Source organism: Hyperolius riggenbachi, chromosome 9, assembly GCF_040937935.1.
Source record: "Hyperolius riggenbachi isolate aHypRig1 chromosome 9, aHypRig1.pri, whole genome shotgun sequence".
NCBI lineage: Eukaryota > Metazoa > Chordata > Amphibia > Anura > Hyperoliidae > Hyperolius > Hyperolius riggenbachi.
The window spans coordinates 61429519-61445291 of NC_090654.1; the positions used below are offsets into that span (position 1 = coordinate 61429519).

Below are 15773 nucleotides of genomic sequence, written 5' to 3' on the forward strand. Positions count from 1 at the left end.
ACTCCTTAGCCTAATACTTACTAGGGCTGTGGATTTTGTACACTAATCATCCGACTCCTCAGTTTATAAAATCTCTGACTCCAACTCTGGTTCCCAAAATTGCTCTAACTCCTCGACTCGGACTACAATTCCGACTCCACAGCCCTGCTTTATTGAGTGTTTACTACAGAGACTAGAATCAGCTGCAGATTGCAGTTCCCTCCCTCATGGGCTGTCAGGCATTGCGGTCCAATCGACCATCCGAGTCGAAAAACGGTGCTGCAACATGTCTGACCGAACGATTATTTTGATCAGTTTTGGTCCGAAATCGGTCTAATGCATCGGTCGAGAATGCTGGAAAATCTTGGTCGGAAGAGCTCTATCAGATGCGCGGTGGTAGCGGCATTTGATATTGCAAAGACTGACGTGACGGAGACCTGGCCTCTGTCCTTCCAAGTGTATAAAGTTATCCCTGGTGCCTGTGCTGTGTAAATTCTCACCTGTCCCACTGGTGCAACTTCTAGTGTCATCCGCTGTCACCCCAATTACCAAGCGCCTGAACTACGTGGCATCAGGTGCGCGGGCGACATCACGTGGTGACATTGGAGGATGCCGGAAGTCGTGCCACTAGGACAGGTGATAATTTATAGAGCACGGGCACCGGGGGGGCATTTTACACTGGGGGGGGGGCAGCAGAGGCCGTGTCGCTAGGCAGATTCCAGATTTCATAATGAATCAGTCTGCAGTGTATGGGCAGGCAACAGATCTGTCTCATGGTCGATCTGCCAGTATTTTGCCAGCTGTATGGGCACCGTTTCCATGGGTACTCATGAAGCACATTACTAATGAATATATTGTGCTCATTTACAAATTCAGTTGCTTAGCAATCTGCCCCTCAGTGTCAGGCCTGGTGCTGACTACACAGTGAGGCCTGGATCAGGCTGGCAGCCCCAGTGCCTGCACCCCACAAACATTTCCACTACAGGGGCTCACACAGATCTTTCCCAACAGGCTCCGTTTGATCTGAGTTTGAGAACCTGTTGTTTATGTTCACCGCGCAGGCACAACAATTATGCACATGTAAAGTGCGCAGAGAACTGGCGCCATGGGGTGAGTTGGGTGGAAGTACTGGCAGGGCTAATGTGTGAGCTGTCACTAAATATATCCTGGAATTATGGGAAGGTAAGAAGAGCCGTCACTGTAAGAATAGTGCTGCTCGCATTCACTATTAGACTTCGCTCAGAGTCTCTGTGCTGTGTAATTCACACTTGTGATGGAAAATGTAGAGTAGCAGGAGGGTGTTCTCCTGCTGCATTTGTCCCTCTTATCAGGCTGCCTCAGTAAACTAGGTATGTTACTGCACTTCTGTCCAAGGTATCCCACATACTTTCTTTCCCAAGAAGGGTGTATTTGTTGATTGGTGGTTTGTGACACATGGCAGGATTTTCAGAGCACTGTCTGAGGGTCCATGCAAAGGGATGTGAGTATCAGGGGCTTGAGAGAATATGAGGGGGATCTATTTGGGGGTGGTGGTGTGTGTATCCAGGGGTTCAGGAAGGGGGTGTCTGTGAATGTGGATCGGGAATTAAGTGTGAGAGCATATCTAGTTTAGGTAAAATGTTGGTGGGAGGAAGGAGAGAGATGGAATCCACATTGGAGATATGTGAGGTGAGTTTATGGTATGTGGCATCCAGGTGATGGATGTAAGGGAAAGATCTGGCCTTTCAGGAGGGTATGTGAGGAAAAGATCTGGGCGTTCAGGTGTGGTTGTGAGAAGAGTATCTATCTGGAGATTCATGTGAGATATGTTTCCGGTAGATCAGGCAGTAGGTGTGAGGGATATATCTGGGATCAGGCAGTAGGTGTGAGGGATATATCTGGGATCAGGCAGTAGGTGTGAGGGATATATCTGGGATCAGGCAGTAGGTGTGAGGGATGTAGCTGGGGGTCAGGCAGTAGGTGTGAGGGATGTAACTGGGGGTTAGGCAGTAGGTGTGAGGGATTTAACTGGGGGTTAGGCAGTAGGTGTGAGGGATGTAACTGGGGGTCAGGCAGTAGGTGTGAGGGATGTAGCTGGGGGTCAGGCAGTAGGTGTGAGGGATGTAGCTGGGGGTCAGGCAGTAGGTGTGAGGGATGTAGCTGGGGGTCAGGCAGTAGGTGTGAGGGATGTAACTGGGGGTCAGGCAGTAGGTGTGAGGGATGTAACTGGGGGTCAGGCAGTAGGTGTGAGGGATGTAGCTGGGGGTCGGGCAGTAGGTGTGAGGGATGTAGCTGGGGGTCGGGCTGTAGGTGTGAGGGATGTAGCTGGGGGTCGGGCTGTAGGTGTGAGGGATGTAGCTGGGGATCAGGCAGTAGGTGTGAGGGATGTATCTGGGGATCAGGCAGTAGGTGTGAGGGATGTATCTGGGGATCAGGCAGTAGGTGTGAGGGATGTATCTGGGGATCAGGCAGTAGGTGTGAGGGATATAGCTGGGGATCAGGCAGTAGGTGTGAGGGATGTATCTGGGGATCAGGCAGTAGGTGTGAGGGATGTATCTGGGGATCAGGCAGTAGGTGTGAGGGATATAGCTGGGGATCAGGCAGTAGGTGTGAGGGATGTAGCTGGGAGTTGAAGCTGTGAAAGGGATTATTTAGTGGTTCAGGCAGCGGATGTAAGGCGCCCATCCATGTGTTTGTGTAGTGAAGTGAGGTGGAAATAACAGACTGTCATAATAAGCATGCAGAGACCCCGGCGTAGCGTTATCTGTCGCTCATCGCACTGGGAAACACTGCAAGTGTAATTCTCTTCCTCCAGCATTGATCAGCTCTGGTTATAATTAGTATTTCCTCCGTGTTCTGTGATAAGGCTGCTGTGGTCTCTGCGGAATTCCTGCTTCCCCGGCACTGGCAGGTAAGGGGGGTCTCCGCTGTCACATCTCCTCCTCTGCAGGTTGCCTTATGCTCTGCATACTGATTGCTGCATCCCCTCCAGCCGTGTGCAGGAGCCCCCTTGCTCTCTCCCACAGCACCTCTCCATTCAAGTGCATGTGTCACGCAACACTGGATGGTCTGTGACATTACAGTGAAAGCTGATTGTTTGGCGTATTCCCGTCACTGGTAAAGGTAATGGAGAGAGGCCTCTTTGTCTGTAAAGCATTTCATTGAGATCCCACTCTAAACAGGGATCTACAGGTAATCAGCATAATGTGAATGTTGTACATACTTGGCAATCATTGTTTAGCTGTGAGTTGCAACTAGTGCTAGATGTACACATTGGCTCCTTATACTTAAAGGACACCTGAAGTGAGAAGGAACTGGAGGCTGCCATATTTATTTCCTTTTAAACAATACCAGTTGTCTGGCATCCTGCTGATCGCTTAAAGGTTCGAACATGCAGCTGACTTAAAGGGCACCAGAGACGAAGCACCCTCATGTATTTGACCATATATATATCAATGGGAACATGACAGTAAACACCTACCCTGCTCTCTGATTCACTCTTCTCTGCTAAATCTGCCTGTTATCAGCCCTGAAAAGAATCCCAGACTGGGCATTCAGTCTAGCTTTTCCCGGAATGATTATAGCTGAGTCAGTCTTCTGTGGGGTCTTCAAACACAAGTCTGCCCCTTATAGCTCTTCTTTGCTGCTATTTATCCTCGAAGCAGCAAAGCACAGCCACAAGGGGGCAGACTTGGGCTTGAAAAGACATGACAGACGACTGACTCAGCTATAATCATTCCGGGAAAAGCTAAACTAAATGCTGAGTCGGGGATTCTTTTCAGGGCTGATTACAGGCAGATTTAGCAGAGAAAAATGAAACAGAGAGCAGGGTAGGTGTTTACTGTCATGTTCCCATTGATATATATGGTCAAAAACATGATGGTGCTTTGTCTCTGGTTCTCTTTAAGGGCTGGTGCACACCGAGCGGCTTTTTGGGCGTTTTCAGATCCGCTTGCGGCTGCGGATCTGCTTGGTCAATGTATCTCAATGGGGTGGTGCACACCAGAGCGGGAGGCGTTTTGCAGAAACGAAAAATGCCTGGGTGAGGCATTTTTTGGATTGCGGATGCGTTTCTGCCTCAATGTTAAGTATAGGAAAAACGCAAACCGCTCTGAAAAACGGCACTTCAGAGCGGTTTGCCAGGCGGTTTTGTTACAGAAGCTGTTCAGTAACAGCTTTACTGTAACAATATATGAAATCTACTATACTGAAAACCGCAGCAGCAATCCGCAAAACGCCTCATAAAAATAAAAAAAAAGCGTTTAAAAATCTGCTAGCATTTTGCGGATCTGCTAGCGGGTTTTGGTGTGCACCAGCCCTAAATGACCACTATCGCAAATAAAGTAGGCAGTTAAAATCTAACATAACTGTCAGGTTTTGGGCTAGTCCATCTCCTTATGGGAGATTCTCAGGGTTTTCTTTGTTTTCAACAGCATTTCCCAAACAGCAGTTTAACTGCCGATATAGTAAGTTACCGGCCAGCCTCCCTACTCACTTGCACACTGTTTTGTCAGTTAGATTTTGCAACTGCTGTTCAGGAAATGCTGTTAAAAACAAAGCAAACCCTGAGAATACCCCATGAAGAGATGAACTGTCCCAAAACCTGTCGGTTCTGTCAGATTTTAACTGCCTACTTTTTTCACGATAGTGCTCCTTTAAGTCAGCTCAGGCGAACGATAACGACTGCCTCAGCCGATAATCAGACTTAGTGTTGGCAGTACCCAACCCGCGAGTGAACTGCCCAGTGGATCTGCTCTACCCATTGTTCGCGCTGCTCCCCCACCTGTTGCGTTTAGTCATGAACGTGCCGATCATCGTCCCTCCGTTGTTCATGATCTATGGCTAATAGTATTATAGACAGTGGTTAAGCAAGGTAGCCAGGCAACTGGCGTTGCTTAAAAGGAAATAAATATGGTAGCCTCCATATCCCTCTCACTTCAGTTTTCCTTTAAGGAGGTCTGAAAGTGATGGAACTGCATCGTGTGTAGTCTCATTGTGTGGTCTATGGTCTGGGAATGGTTTGAGGCTTCGTGGGATGTAACAGGCCAAAGCCTTGATGGATAATTTGTATGTTTTGCTGGAGATTGGAGGAGGCGGCTCTGTGCGATGTGCTGCACTATCTATTCTAGTCTGTGCAGCGTTCAGGCTTTAGGCGGTTCACTGGAGAAGGATTAGTTACAGTTTTGCTGCTGTTCCTGTCTTGTGTGTCAGATCTTTTTCTGTGACGCGACTGGCTAGTGAGGTGATATTAGGAAGTGGCACCTTCACCACATCCTGTCTATGCAGCATGTAACCGTGTGTGTGATGGTGCACAGGAAGATGTGGCTGAGACTTGTTGTTCTCCAGCAGCGAGGACATTAATTTGTCCTCTGTACACAGATGATGGAGACAGCTGCAGAAAGCAAATACGGTAGTCCTGTAGAAAATTGTTTACATTCTGCTCTGTCTGTATACACTGCTTGCATTACTTACAGAACAGTGCCCATGTGTGGTGTGCACTGACTGCAGCACAACGACGTGACAGAGGGGGATTGTGGCGCAGTACAGGAGCAGAGGGGATTGAGTGCAGTACAGGAGCAAGAGGGGTGCAGGAGCAGAGGAGACACAGGTGCAAAAGGAAATGGGGTGGATACAGGAGCAGAGGTAATTGTGTGTGGTACAGTAGCAGAGGGAGATTGGGGTGCAGTAAAGGAGCAGAAGTGGTTGGGGTGTGGTACAGAAGCAGAGGGGATTGGGGGTGTGGTACAGGCGCAGAGGGGATTGGGGTGCGGCCCTGGGGTGGAAGGGATTGTGGGTGGAAGTGATTGGGGTGCCATACAGGAGGTGGAGGAGATTAGGGAGCAGTACAGGAGGGGATTGGGCTGCAGTACTGGGGTGGAGTGGATTTTGGGTGCATTACAGGAGCAGAGGGGATTGGGGTGCAGTACTGGGTGGAGGAGATTGGAGGTGGAAGTGATTGGGGTGCTGTACAGGAGTGGAGGAGCTTAGGGAGCCGTACAGGAGGGGATTGGGGTGCAGTACAGAAGCAGAGGGATTTGAAGTGTGGTACAGCAGCAGAGGAGGATTGGAGTGCATTTTGGAGAGCGGAGGGTATTGGGGTGTGGTGCAGGAAGAGATTGGGGTGCTATCCTGGGGCGGAGGGGATTTGAGTGCAGTACTGGGTTGGTGGGGATTGGGGAGTGGTATCCTTAGCAACCAGATTTAACCGGCTTCTCACAGTGCCTCTGAGTGGGACTGCAGCCTCTTGGTGAGTATTATGTAGCCTCCCTCTCATGCTCCAGTGTTTGTGTGCCTGTGCTGCCTGGATTCAGCCAATCAGAACTCTAGCAGTCAGAAAGGTGTAACCGCCATTGAAGCCAGAGGGTGAGCGATGATTGCTGGAATATAAATGTATCTTGGAACAAGTTTTCCATGTTTGGCCTGAGCTGCACACGCTGCGTGTAAAGAGCAGGAACCCGTCACACGTCCTCTTTGCTCAGTGGTGGATCGGTGAAAGATGGCAGCGGTTGTAGAGCTGGGAAATGCCGCCACTGTCTGATCTCTGGCCTCATTCTATATCGGGAAATGCTAAACATGTTAGAGTAGCTCTCGGCGCCTCTCGCATTCCACCTGTCTCTGCCAGGATTTAACCCCTGGCTAACATCACAGTGTGGCAACCTGCTCTGCTGGGAGAAGACTAATGCCTTCTGGTTAGGACATTTCACCCTGTACACCGCAGCTGCATACCTGTTGTAGTGTCCAGGACTGTGGAGTCAGTACAAAAATCATCCGATGCCTCAGTAAATGAAACCGCTGACTCATGTACTTCAGGTACCCAAAATTACTCTGACTCCTCAACTCCGCCTCCTTAGTCTAATTTTTACAAAGGCTGTGGAGTTGGTATAAAAATCTTCCGACTCCTCAGTTTTTTGAGTACCTGGAGTCGGAGGTTTCATAAACTGAGGAGTCGGAAGATTATTTTTTTTTTTTCTACTGACTCCACAGCCCTGGTTCAGACTGTATACTCTGTGTGCATAGCATGAGGTCTGCTCCAGTACAGAAGCTTAATACTGCCGGCTTCTGTAACACTGGGTAATAAGAGGAGAGTTGTCCCATCTGGTTTGCTTTGTGGGGAGTGAGGAGAAGAGGAATGTTGCTCCTTAGTGAGTGTTTCTGTTGTGTAGTGCAATTTTTCTCTCATGACTACAGCTTGGGAATATTTTGATGCTTTCTTTTATATGGGCCACCTGCTGCAGTGTTTCCTTTTTCAAAATGTTTTACCATAATCATAAAAGTACCATAATCATGAACAACAGTGTCACTAATCTCTTAAAGCGGATCCGAGATGAAAAACTAACTATAACAAGTAACTTGTGTATGTATTTTATCTAAATTTTAGATGGTTTACACAGCAAATCTAACTGCAAACAACTTCAACAGTTTATGATTATTTATTCCTGTGATACAATGAGGGCAGCCATGTTCTGTTTGTCACATTACACACAGGCAAGCTGATGTGCATCTCCAGCCCTTAGCCTTTGAAAACTTCACTCCCCCCTCCTCATACCTCCTCCCCTCTGCCTCTGAAATCTCTTGCTAGTAACCTCCTCCTCCTGCCCAGACTGAGCTCCCATTAGCCCTTACTACATGGATCTGAGAGTGCCAAGGCACTCTGGGGAAGCTGTGGGTGAGGCTTGTTTAGTTTATAGGGAATTAGAGTATTAAAACAAAACAAAAAAAGTATTTGGCTTGAGGAATCCCCCATAAACTATATGAAAGGAACACAATTATGCAATGAGTAAAAGTTTATTTCGGATCCACTTTAAAGGGAACCTGAAACGAGAAGTTTATGGAGGCTGCCTTATTTATTTCCTTTTTTAACAATACTAGTTGCCTGGCAGCCCTGCTGGTCTGTTTGGCTGCAGTAGTGTCTGAATAACACCTGAAACAAGCATGCAGCTAACTTTGCCAGATCTGACAATGTCAGAAACACCTGATCTGCTGCATGCTTGTTCGGGGTCTATGTCTAAACGTATTAGAGGCAGAGGATCAGCAGGGCTGCCAGGCAACTGGTACTGCCTAAAAAGAAATAAATATGGCTGCCTCTATATACTTCCCACTTCAGGTGTCCATAATCTCCCGACCAGTTGACCCAGCATTCATTCATTCAGACCCACCAACGGAGGGAGAAAATAAGCAAATCCGATCAGACTAAAGGAATCCTTAAATTCAGATTGACGGAATGACCGATCGTACAGTTGATTGTTCGGGAGATTGTAGCACTAATGAGCACATTTAGAACGTATTTTCTTAGCAGTGTTAATTAAACATTTTGGTCCCTCCCAGCAGGGCTGTGGAGTCGGTCCAAAAATCCACCGACTCCGACTCCTCAGTTTAGGATTCCACCGACTACGACTCCGACTCCTCTAATTTGCATATTACAATTTTGTTGATTAAAAGTATGTAACATGAAATTCGTCTCTTAACTGCCAACGCTTAGGAATTTTACAAGACAACTGAAGTGAGAAGGATATGTAGACTACTATATTTATTCCCTTTAGACTAAAACTAGTCCTTGGTAAGAGTACTTGTAAAAGGTACAAACCGGAACAAAGAACATCTATCAGGCCCTAGGCAATGTAAGTGTGGGTACATGTAAGAATGATGTGCAGGTACTCTGCAGGGGAATGAGGAGATTGTAAACAGACAACACCTCTGTGTTCAATGTGCACAGCATTCTCAGTGGATTCCCTGCAGCTCTGTGGGGAGTGCATATGTAGAGTATAGTACTACTGTGCAACAAAGTAAACCTGAGACAGATGAAATTAAAGTTTTTTTATACATACCTGGGGCTTCCTCCAGCCGCCTTCAGGATAATCAGTCCCTTGTTGTCCTCCTCCACCACCTGGATCTTCTGCTATGAGTCCAGGTACTTGAGCCAGTCGGGCATAGTGCGCATGCACACACTCCGCCGCCAGGAGCATACTACACCTGTGCAGCACTATTGCGCAGGTGCAGAATGTTCCTGGCTGTGGGAGCGGCATGTGGCCAGACAGCGCTGACTGGCTGAATTACCAGGACTCATAGCAGAAGATCCGGGTGGTGGAGGACAGCGAGGGACTGATTAGCCTGAAGGGGGCTGGGGGAAGCCCCAGGTATGTATAAAACTTTACTTTTCATCCGTCTCAGTTACCCTTTAATTTGTAGTCACCAAACCAAATTTTAATAACATATCACATTATTTGATTTCATCAGCAAAGGGAGTGCATACATTTGCATAAATCAGCATCAATGCAGAATTATTTCCATCTCGTTGACTATCTCTATTAGTGACACAGCTACACATCAGGCTTTATTCTTACAGCATAGATGTTATTTAGTATATATGAGATTCCTGTGTACACATCATGTATACAGTCACAATCAGATATGTATATCTGACCTTAAAAATACGAGGACTGCTTTATTGAAGCAGCACAAGTAACTAATTTTGATTGGTTTATTTCATTTTTGTGGACTAAGCACAGCTATTACTGTATATATACATTATTTTTAATGACTATTATCTGAGAAATAGAATATTTTATCATATTTTCTATTTTAATTAGTTACAAATTCATTCGGAGTCGGTGCATTTTTTCCCGACTCCGACTCCGACTCCAGGCACCCAAAATTGCCCGACTCCACGACTCCGACTCCACGACTCCGACTTCACAGCCCTGCCTCCCAGGAGGCAGAATTTGTCATTAGAAAATGAGATCTTCTAGCAGCCGACCCAGGGGGTGTGTTCGTTGAATGTCTTGGTTCTGCTAACGTGGCTTGTTGCATTTCAATGCAATACCTATGCGTTACGGTAACAAAGCATGTGACGCGGTAATGCTCTGCAACAGAAAATGCACCCATTAACAGTGAAGCATACTTTTCATTGTTTAAGTCGTTGTCAGACTCTAAGCCCACGGGCCAAATGCAGGCCTCCTCGCCATTTTATGTGGCCCTGGAGAGCTTCAATGTGCATCATTGTAAGCAGCAAAAGAACAGGAGTACACGGCCTTCCCGTCCAAAGTCTGACAGTTAGAGCCCTGAGCGCAGCAACCACCCTTGGGACCCCCCTGCTAAATTAGCATAGGCCCCACATCCTTGGATACAAAACCCACATACCTTTCCCCCTGCTACCCTTTACCCATATAGCAGAGCAGTGTAATTACCCGCTACAGCAATATGTTGCGTCTCTTCTGTTCTTCCTGGCCACTGCACACTCTATACACCCCTCCAGCTCTCAGTCATGTCACATGCATTCAGAGCCAGAGGTATTCTATAAATATTATTAAATTGCTCCACCGCTCTACTATGCAGAGGGGGAGAAGCAGAGGTCCACGCCCCCCTCCATGGCCACTATAGTTACGCCACTACTATATTTGAGACTGCTCAGTAAATGTGAAATCTTAATAAGCAATTTGGCCCGCGACTAAGAAGATGTTAGCTTTTGAGATTTTGTTCCCTTACATGATTGAGTTGACACCCCAGCTCTAGTTTGTTGTTTCATTGTATGAGGTGCCACTTTTCCGATCCGTTGCATTACCGCGGTCACTGGGAACGTGACTCCCACAGTGAACCTAGCATGAAGGGTGTGTCCTATCTGTTCCCTGGGGGCGGAGACTCTCTGTGTGTCACAGATCTTCCTGTCGTGGGGAGGAGTCATCTCATTGTACCCATCATTATGTTGTATGACTATAATCTAACCTTGCATATTAATGATTTCTTCTCTCTTTGCAGGTTGTCCATTATGAAGGAGCACCGTGTCCATTGACTGGAGCCACTTCCCTCACTTGCCTGTAGCTCTGTGAAGACGTGAAGGATGGAGGCGGGATGTGTTTCGCTTTGCCCTCTTTGGAGGACGGTTTTGGTGCTGCTTTTGGCCTCGTGTGCACGGTCAGCATGGCTGAGCGACTCCTCAGACATCGCCCAGGACTGGGACAACCAGCTGGAAGCCTCCATGCATACACTGTTCCCTGAACGAGAGACTGTGGCCCCGCCCACTGGCATCCCAGACAGCTCTGCCATGGTGGGGCGTGTCTTCAGAATCCCCCTCCCTGCCCATTTATGTCCTACTGATGGAGGATTAGTCAAGGTGAGGATGGCTCCAGTCACGGTTACTAGATTTATTGCCCACTTTTTCTTTCTTTCTTTGTGTGTCTCATACTCTCCTCTCTGGGACTTGGCTGGTTCTATAGCTGTAGCAGCCAAGCTACAACTCATACATTACATGCAGGGCCCCATATACATTGGAGCACAGACAGAGTGTAACTTTCAGCGGCTGATAGTGGCAGCAGTGCGAACACACAGCTGGGACGAGCGGTTTGCTAATGTCTGTGGAGGGGATAATGGGGAACTAACACTGATTGTACAGCTGATCTTAGGACGAACAATAACCATTCACGATTGCTAGGGCAATTTACACAAGCCACTCACCATCCAATCAAAACGAGCATACTGTCCATTTATCAGAGGTAACTTCTCCTGCAGGTCCGTTAGAAACTATCTATAAACAATAGTTGTATTGCCTGTCCATTGGGGGGGGGGGGGTGCTGGTAGTTCTCAATTGGTCCTGGGCATATGCAAAACACTTTATCGAAAGATGCAGGAACATCATGTGTGCAGCTTGCAATTGGTCCAATCAAATCCACTTCCTGTGCATTTTGATTGGTTTAGTTTCAAGCTGCATACAGTTTTTATCTTATTGACAATCTCTAGATGTGACACAGGCAGCCTAAGGGCTTGTTCACACTATGAGCGTTCGTGTATTTTTTTTTTTCAAGCGCTGGCGATTGTAGAAATCGCCCTAAAAGCGATTGTGCAATGATTCCTAATGAGTGTTTACATATGAGCGGATCAGTTGTGATCCGCTTCCAAAGGCGCTGCCTGTACCATTTTCGAAGCGCTTTGCTCAATGGAAGGTTTAGGAAAATCGCTAAGTGCTTGAAAAAGCACTTTCTGTAGCGATTTCCCAAGCACTTTCATGAATAAATACATTGTATTAATTTCCGGGTGAAAGAGTTCACTTCCTGACTGACGTCAGGAAGTGAAAAAAATAATCGCTTTACGAAAGCGCAGGGAAAGCGATTAAAAAAAAATCTCATTGCTCAGCGCTTGCAATAGCTCTGGCGATTTATAATGTGAACTTAGCCTGGCGTGTCATGTGACAGTGTGCATGTGATGCTGTTACCATGGAGATGAGACACAGGAAGCAGCGAGTGCGTAAGTATTAACCCCTGCTAATCGCCTGCTCACAGGCCAAGGGGAAGCAGGCCAAAAAATGTTAGGAATGCGGTCCGCACAATGGGCTCTATTCATAAAAAAGTTGTGGCGAAAAAACTCCTGGAGGGAAAATACCGCAGCGGTATTTTACACTTCTGGGTGGTCATTCAAAAAAATCTTGCCAGCTGCGATGCAAGTGCGGAGATCTCCCGCTGAAAGCTGGCGGTAAGCTGTCGGAAGGCATGCAGAAACACTTCAGCCGGCAGAGTCCCTCCGTGCACTGCTCTCTCTGGGAGGTCTGTCCCATTCACTTGTATGTAATCCGCAAAATCAGAGGAAGCGGTATTTCCCGTCCACATACCGCTTCCTCTAAACTTTATGAATGGCCATTTTGTTACTTTTTTCTAGATAAATCTAGAAAAACACTGGAGAAGGCGGAAATTTCTCGCTCTGCTGGGGGATCGTAGATTTTCATGCGGGAACAGCTTTTATGAATGCCCACTTTGCTAAATGGACGGGAAAATCCGCTGTTTTGAGCGGAAAACTTGCGGTAAGGTTTTATGAATAGAGCCCAATGCAGACCGGGCCGGATAAAGTTTGCCCAGGCCTGGTATACACGCTCGATCCTTGGCAGAGGCATCTAGTGTGTGTACAGGGCTTGAGAGTGGAAGTTATCAGTGTTAATTACTCAATCAACAGACTAGTCTTCTGTAATGTCAGAGACTTGTTTATTACTCCACTAAAACGAGACATCAAGACATTTTTCTGCCTGTAAAAGTAGCCTGCCAAACCAGCTGGGGGAATGTCATGCAGACTTTCATATGTTTCTAATTTAAAAGCTCTATGTTTATATTGAAATTGTTCCTAATGCCAGACTTGGGACATAGAGTAGGTATATCTGGAGCCCTGTAGACTCCCGTTAGGTTGAGGTGTAACCACAGTGCCTCCGGGACAGGTACGGACACGATGGGAATGTCTCGCTGCTAGACGGCCTCGGAAATGCTTTATTGTCAGCTTCTGTGTCTGAACAAATGGCTGTAATTCCGTCAGCGCTCTACCTCATTACAAATAATGGGCTTTTCTCAAGCTGGCATGAAATATGACTTTTCACAGCTGTGCTGAACTGATGCTGATGTCACATGGGTGCGGGAGAAGGTGCATGGCTGTGAGTAGTGGGAGAGGGCATACAGTTGTGCGGGGTTGTGGAGAGTGTATATTAGGGAAGGGGGAGAGTATGGTGCCTCTGCTGTGTGGTGCAACATGAGGGAATGCAGCTGTGCGATAGAAAATGCTCAACTGGTGAGGGTACACAGCTTTGCAGGGGTTAAAGCACAGATGTGGGGTGCAGAGGTACAGCAGGGGAGGGGTATACAGATCTGCAGGGGGAGGAGCACATCTGTGTTGTGCTGGGGAGGGTATACAGCTTACCAGGGGAAGGTGCATTACTGTACAGTGGTACAGCAGGGGAGTGGTATACTGCTGTGCAGGAGAAGGGGCATTACTGTGTGGTGCAGGGGAGGGTTATACAGCTGTGTGCAGGTGAAGGAGCATTACTGTGTGTGTGGTGCAAGGGAGGGGTATACAGTTCTGCAAATGAAGATGCATTGCTGTGTGGTGCAGCAGGGGAGGGGGTATACAGCTGTGCAGGGGAAGGTGCATTACTGTGCATTGCAGAGGTACAACAGGGGAGGGGGTATACAGTTATGCTAGTAAGAGTGTAGGGTAATTGTAATGTGCAGCAGTAGATGTAATGTGCAGCAGTAGATGTATAGTGATGCTGGGATAGGAAGGAGGATGATCAGGGAAGATTGTATAGCAGGGCAGGCAGTAAGAGGGTAAAAGTCTGTACACAGGAAGGTATAAGGCTGTGCACAGCTGGGAAAGGGAGGGTATGCAGCCCTGCGAGGAATGGTAATTTTTGCAAACGGCTGTAAAGCAGAGGGTAAAGGCTATGTACAGCTGTGCACAGGGCTATATGGCAGTTGGCATATTCCTCTTGCCAACTTTTCCTGATTACATCTGTTGGGACTCCTGGAATGTTCTGATACAGTCTCAGGATGTTTGGGTCTTTGTTTTTTTGCAAACTGGTGTGGTGTCTTCCTTCAAGCAGTATACAAGTGCTATAACCGAACAAACACAGTTATTAAAACTGACTTTTTCATTTCCATATGTAGAAAAATAAGCACCGCTTCAGCCATAATACCTAATATTACCCTGATTGGCAGAACCTGCCTCAGGAAGGCATTTATTATAATTGCCACCAGACTCTGACATCAAATGGGAGTAGCATTTTCAGTTGTGAGATTTTTTTTTGAGGAGTCTTTTCTATGTTTGACCCTTTTAAACCACTCCATATAGTTGAATTTAGATTCAAGCATTCACTTGGCCATTCCAAAGCCCTCCATATTTTTCCTTTCAGGCATCCCTGGATAATGTACTGGGTAAGGGCTCTGCCTTTGACATGGCAGACCAGAGTTTGCATCTTAGCTAGGGTCAGTACCTATTCAATTAGGAGTCCTAGGGCAAGACTTCCTAACTCTGCAGGGTGGCCCCTTGAGCATGCCCTTAGTGGCTGTAGCTCTTGAGTGCTTTGAGTCTAACAGGAGAAAAGCGCCATACAAATGTTAGGATTATTAAGATCTCTTGGTGGGTTTGCTGGAATGTTTAGTCATTATGTTGTATGGTCAATCTTCTGTGAGGTGGTTATCCTCAAGCGCAACAAAGAATCTATTGTATTTTATTAAGGGGTGTTGCCCAGACTCTGACCCAAAATTATCACCACCATGCTTTACAGTTGGTATTTGGTACTTAAGGTAAAATGGAGTCTTTTGCTACCTTAGCCCAAAATGTGCTTTGTCTATCCAGATCACATTTTGGCAGAATGAAAAAAGCTTTAGTTGTACCTGTGTGATTTCCCTGGACAGCATGTCAATCTGAGGTATTTTGTCTTTACTACTGATGATTACTTCCTGTATATCACATGAACTATATCTGCCCTTTTTGTCCTACCTGGCTTGTCCTTGAGGTCAGAGATAACAAGTACACAAGGGAAGAGGAGTGTTTAGTATCTGTCAGAATACTGGGAAACCTCAAAGGATTGCCTCTCCTTCTTTATAGAACTGGAGACAAGTGTTGTATTATTGCTCTTCATTTCAAGAAACATGCAGTTGTTGTGCAGATCCCCTCCAGCCAGCCTAGATGGAGAATTGCCACCCCTTTATTTCACAAGAAAGATGAGTGATCACCTTGCTGAAGAAGTTTAGAGTGTTGTCAGTACCATTTTTGGATTGATGACACCTACCATGGTGGCATTGTGCAGAACGCCTTGTGATGCGTCAGACCAAGAGATACATGGGGTTGTCACTCCTCCAAGCTCGGGGTTGGTCTCCTTTCTTTTTCTGGCTTCTCTACTGTACAGAGTTGGTCAATGGCCTGGAACAAGTATGTAGCCCTTAGTGTTTAAAACCTCATGCTTGCTCTCAGCCCTGACGTTTGAAGCTTTAAAACTGATTCAGCAATTACTTCTGCCATAGTTCTGTTCTAATGGTATTTTTTTTATTATTATTATATTATATCATTAT

At 46.8% G+C, this 15773-nt stretch overlaps 1 protein-coding gene across 3 annotated transcripts in view; it reads left to right on the top strand.

The window, feature by feature from the left end:
* The window catches only part of LOC137532421 (dystroglycan 1-like), a 169961-nt gene that overhangs the window by 138636 nt on the left and 15552 nt on the right, over nucleotides 1-15773 (top strand). For all 3 annotated transcript variants that reach the window (XM_068252899.1, XM_068252900.1, XM_068252898.1), the window contains one exon: nucleotides 10711-11065. In XM_068252899.1, coding sequence (XP_068109000.1) covers nucleotides 10793-11065 — 273 coding nt within the window. In that variant the 5' untranslated portion in view covers nucleotides 10711-10792. The remainder of the gene's footprint in view (nucleotides 1-10710; nucleotides 11066-15773) is intronic.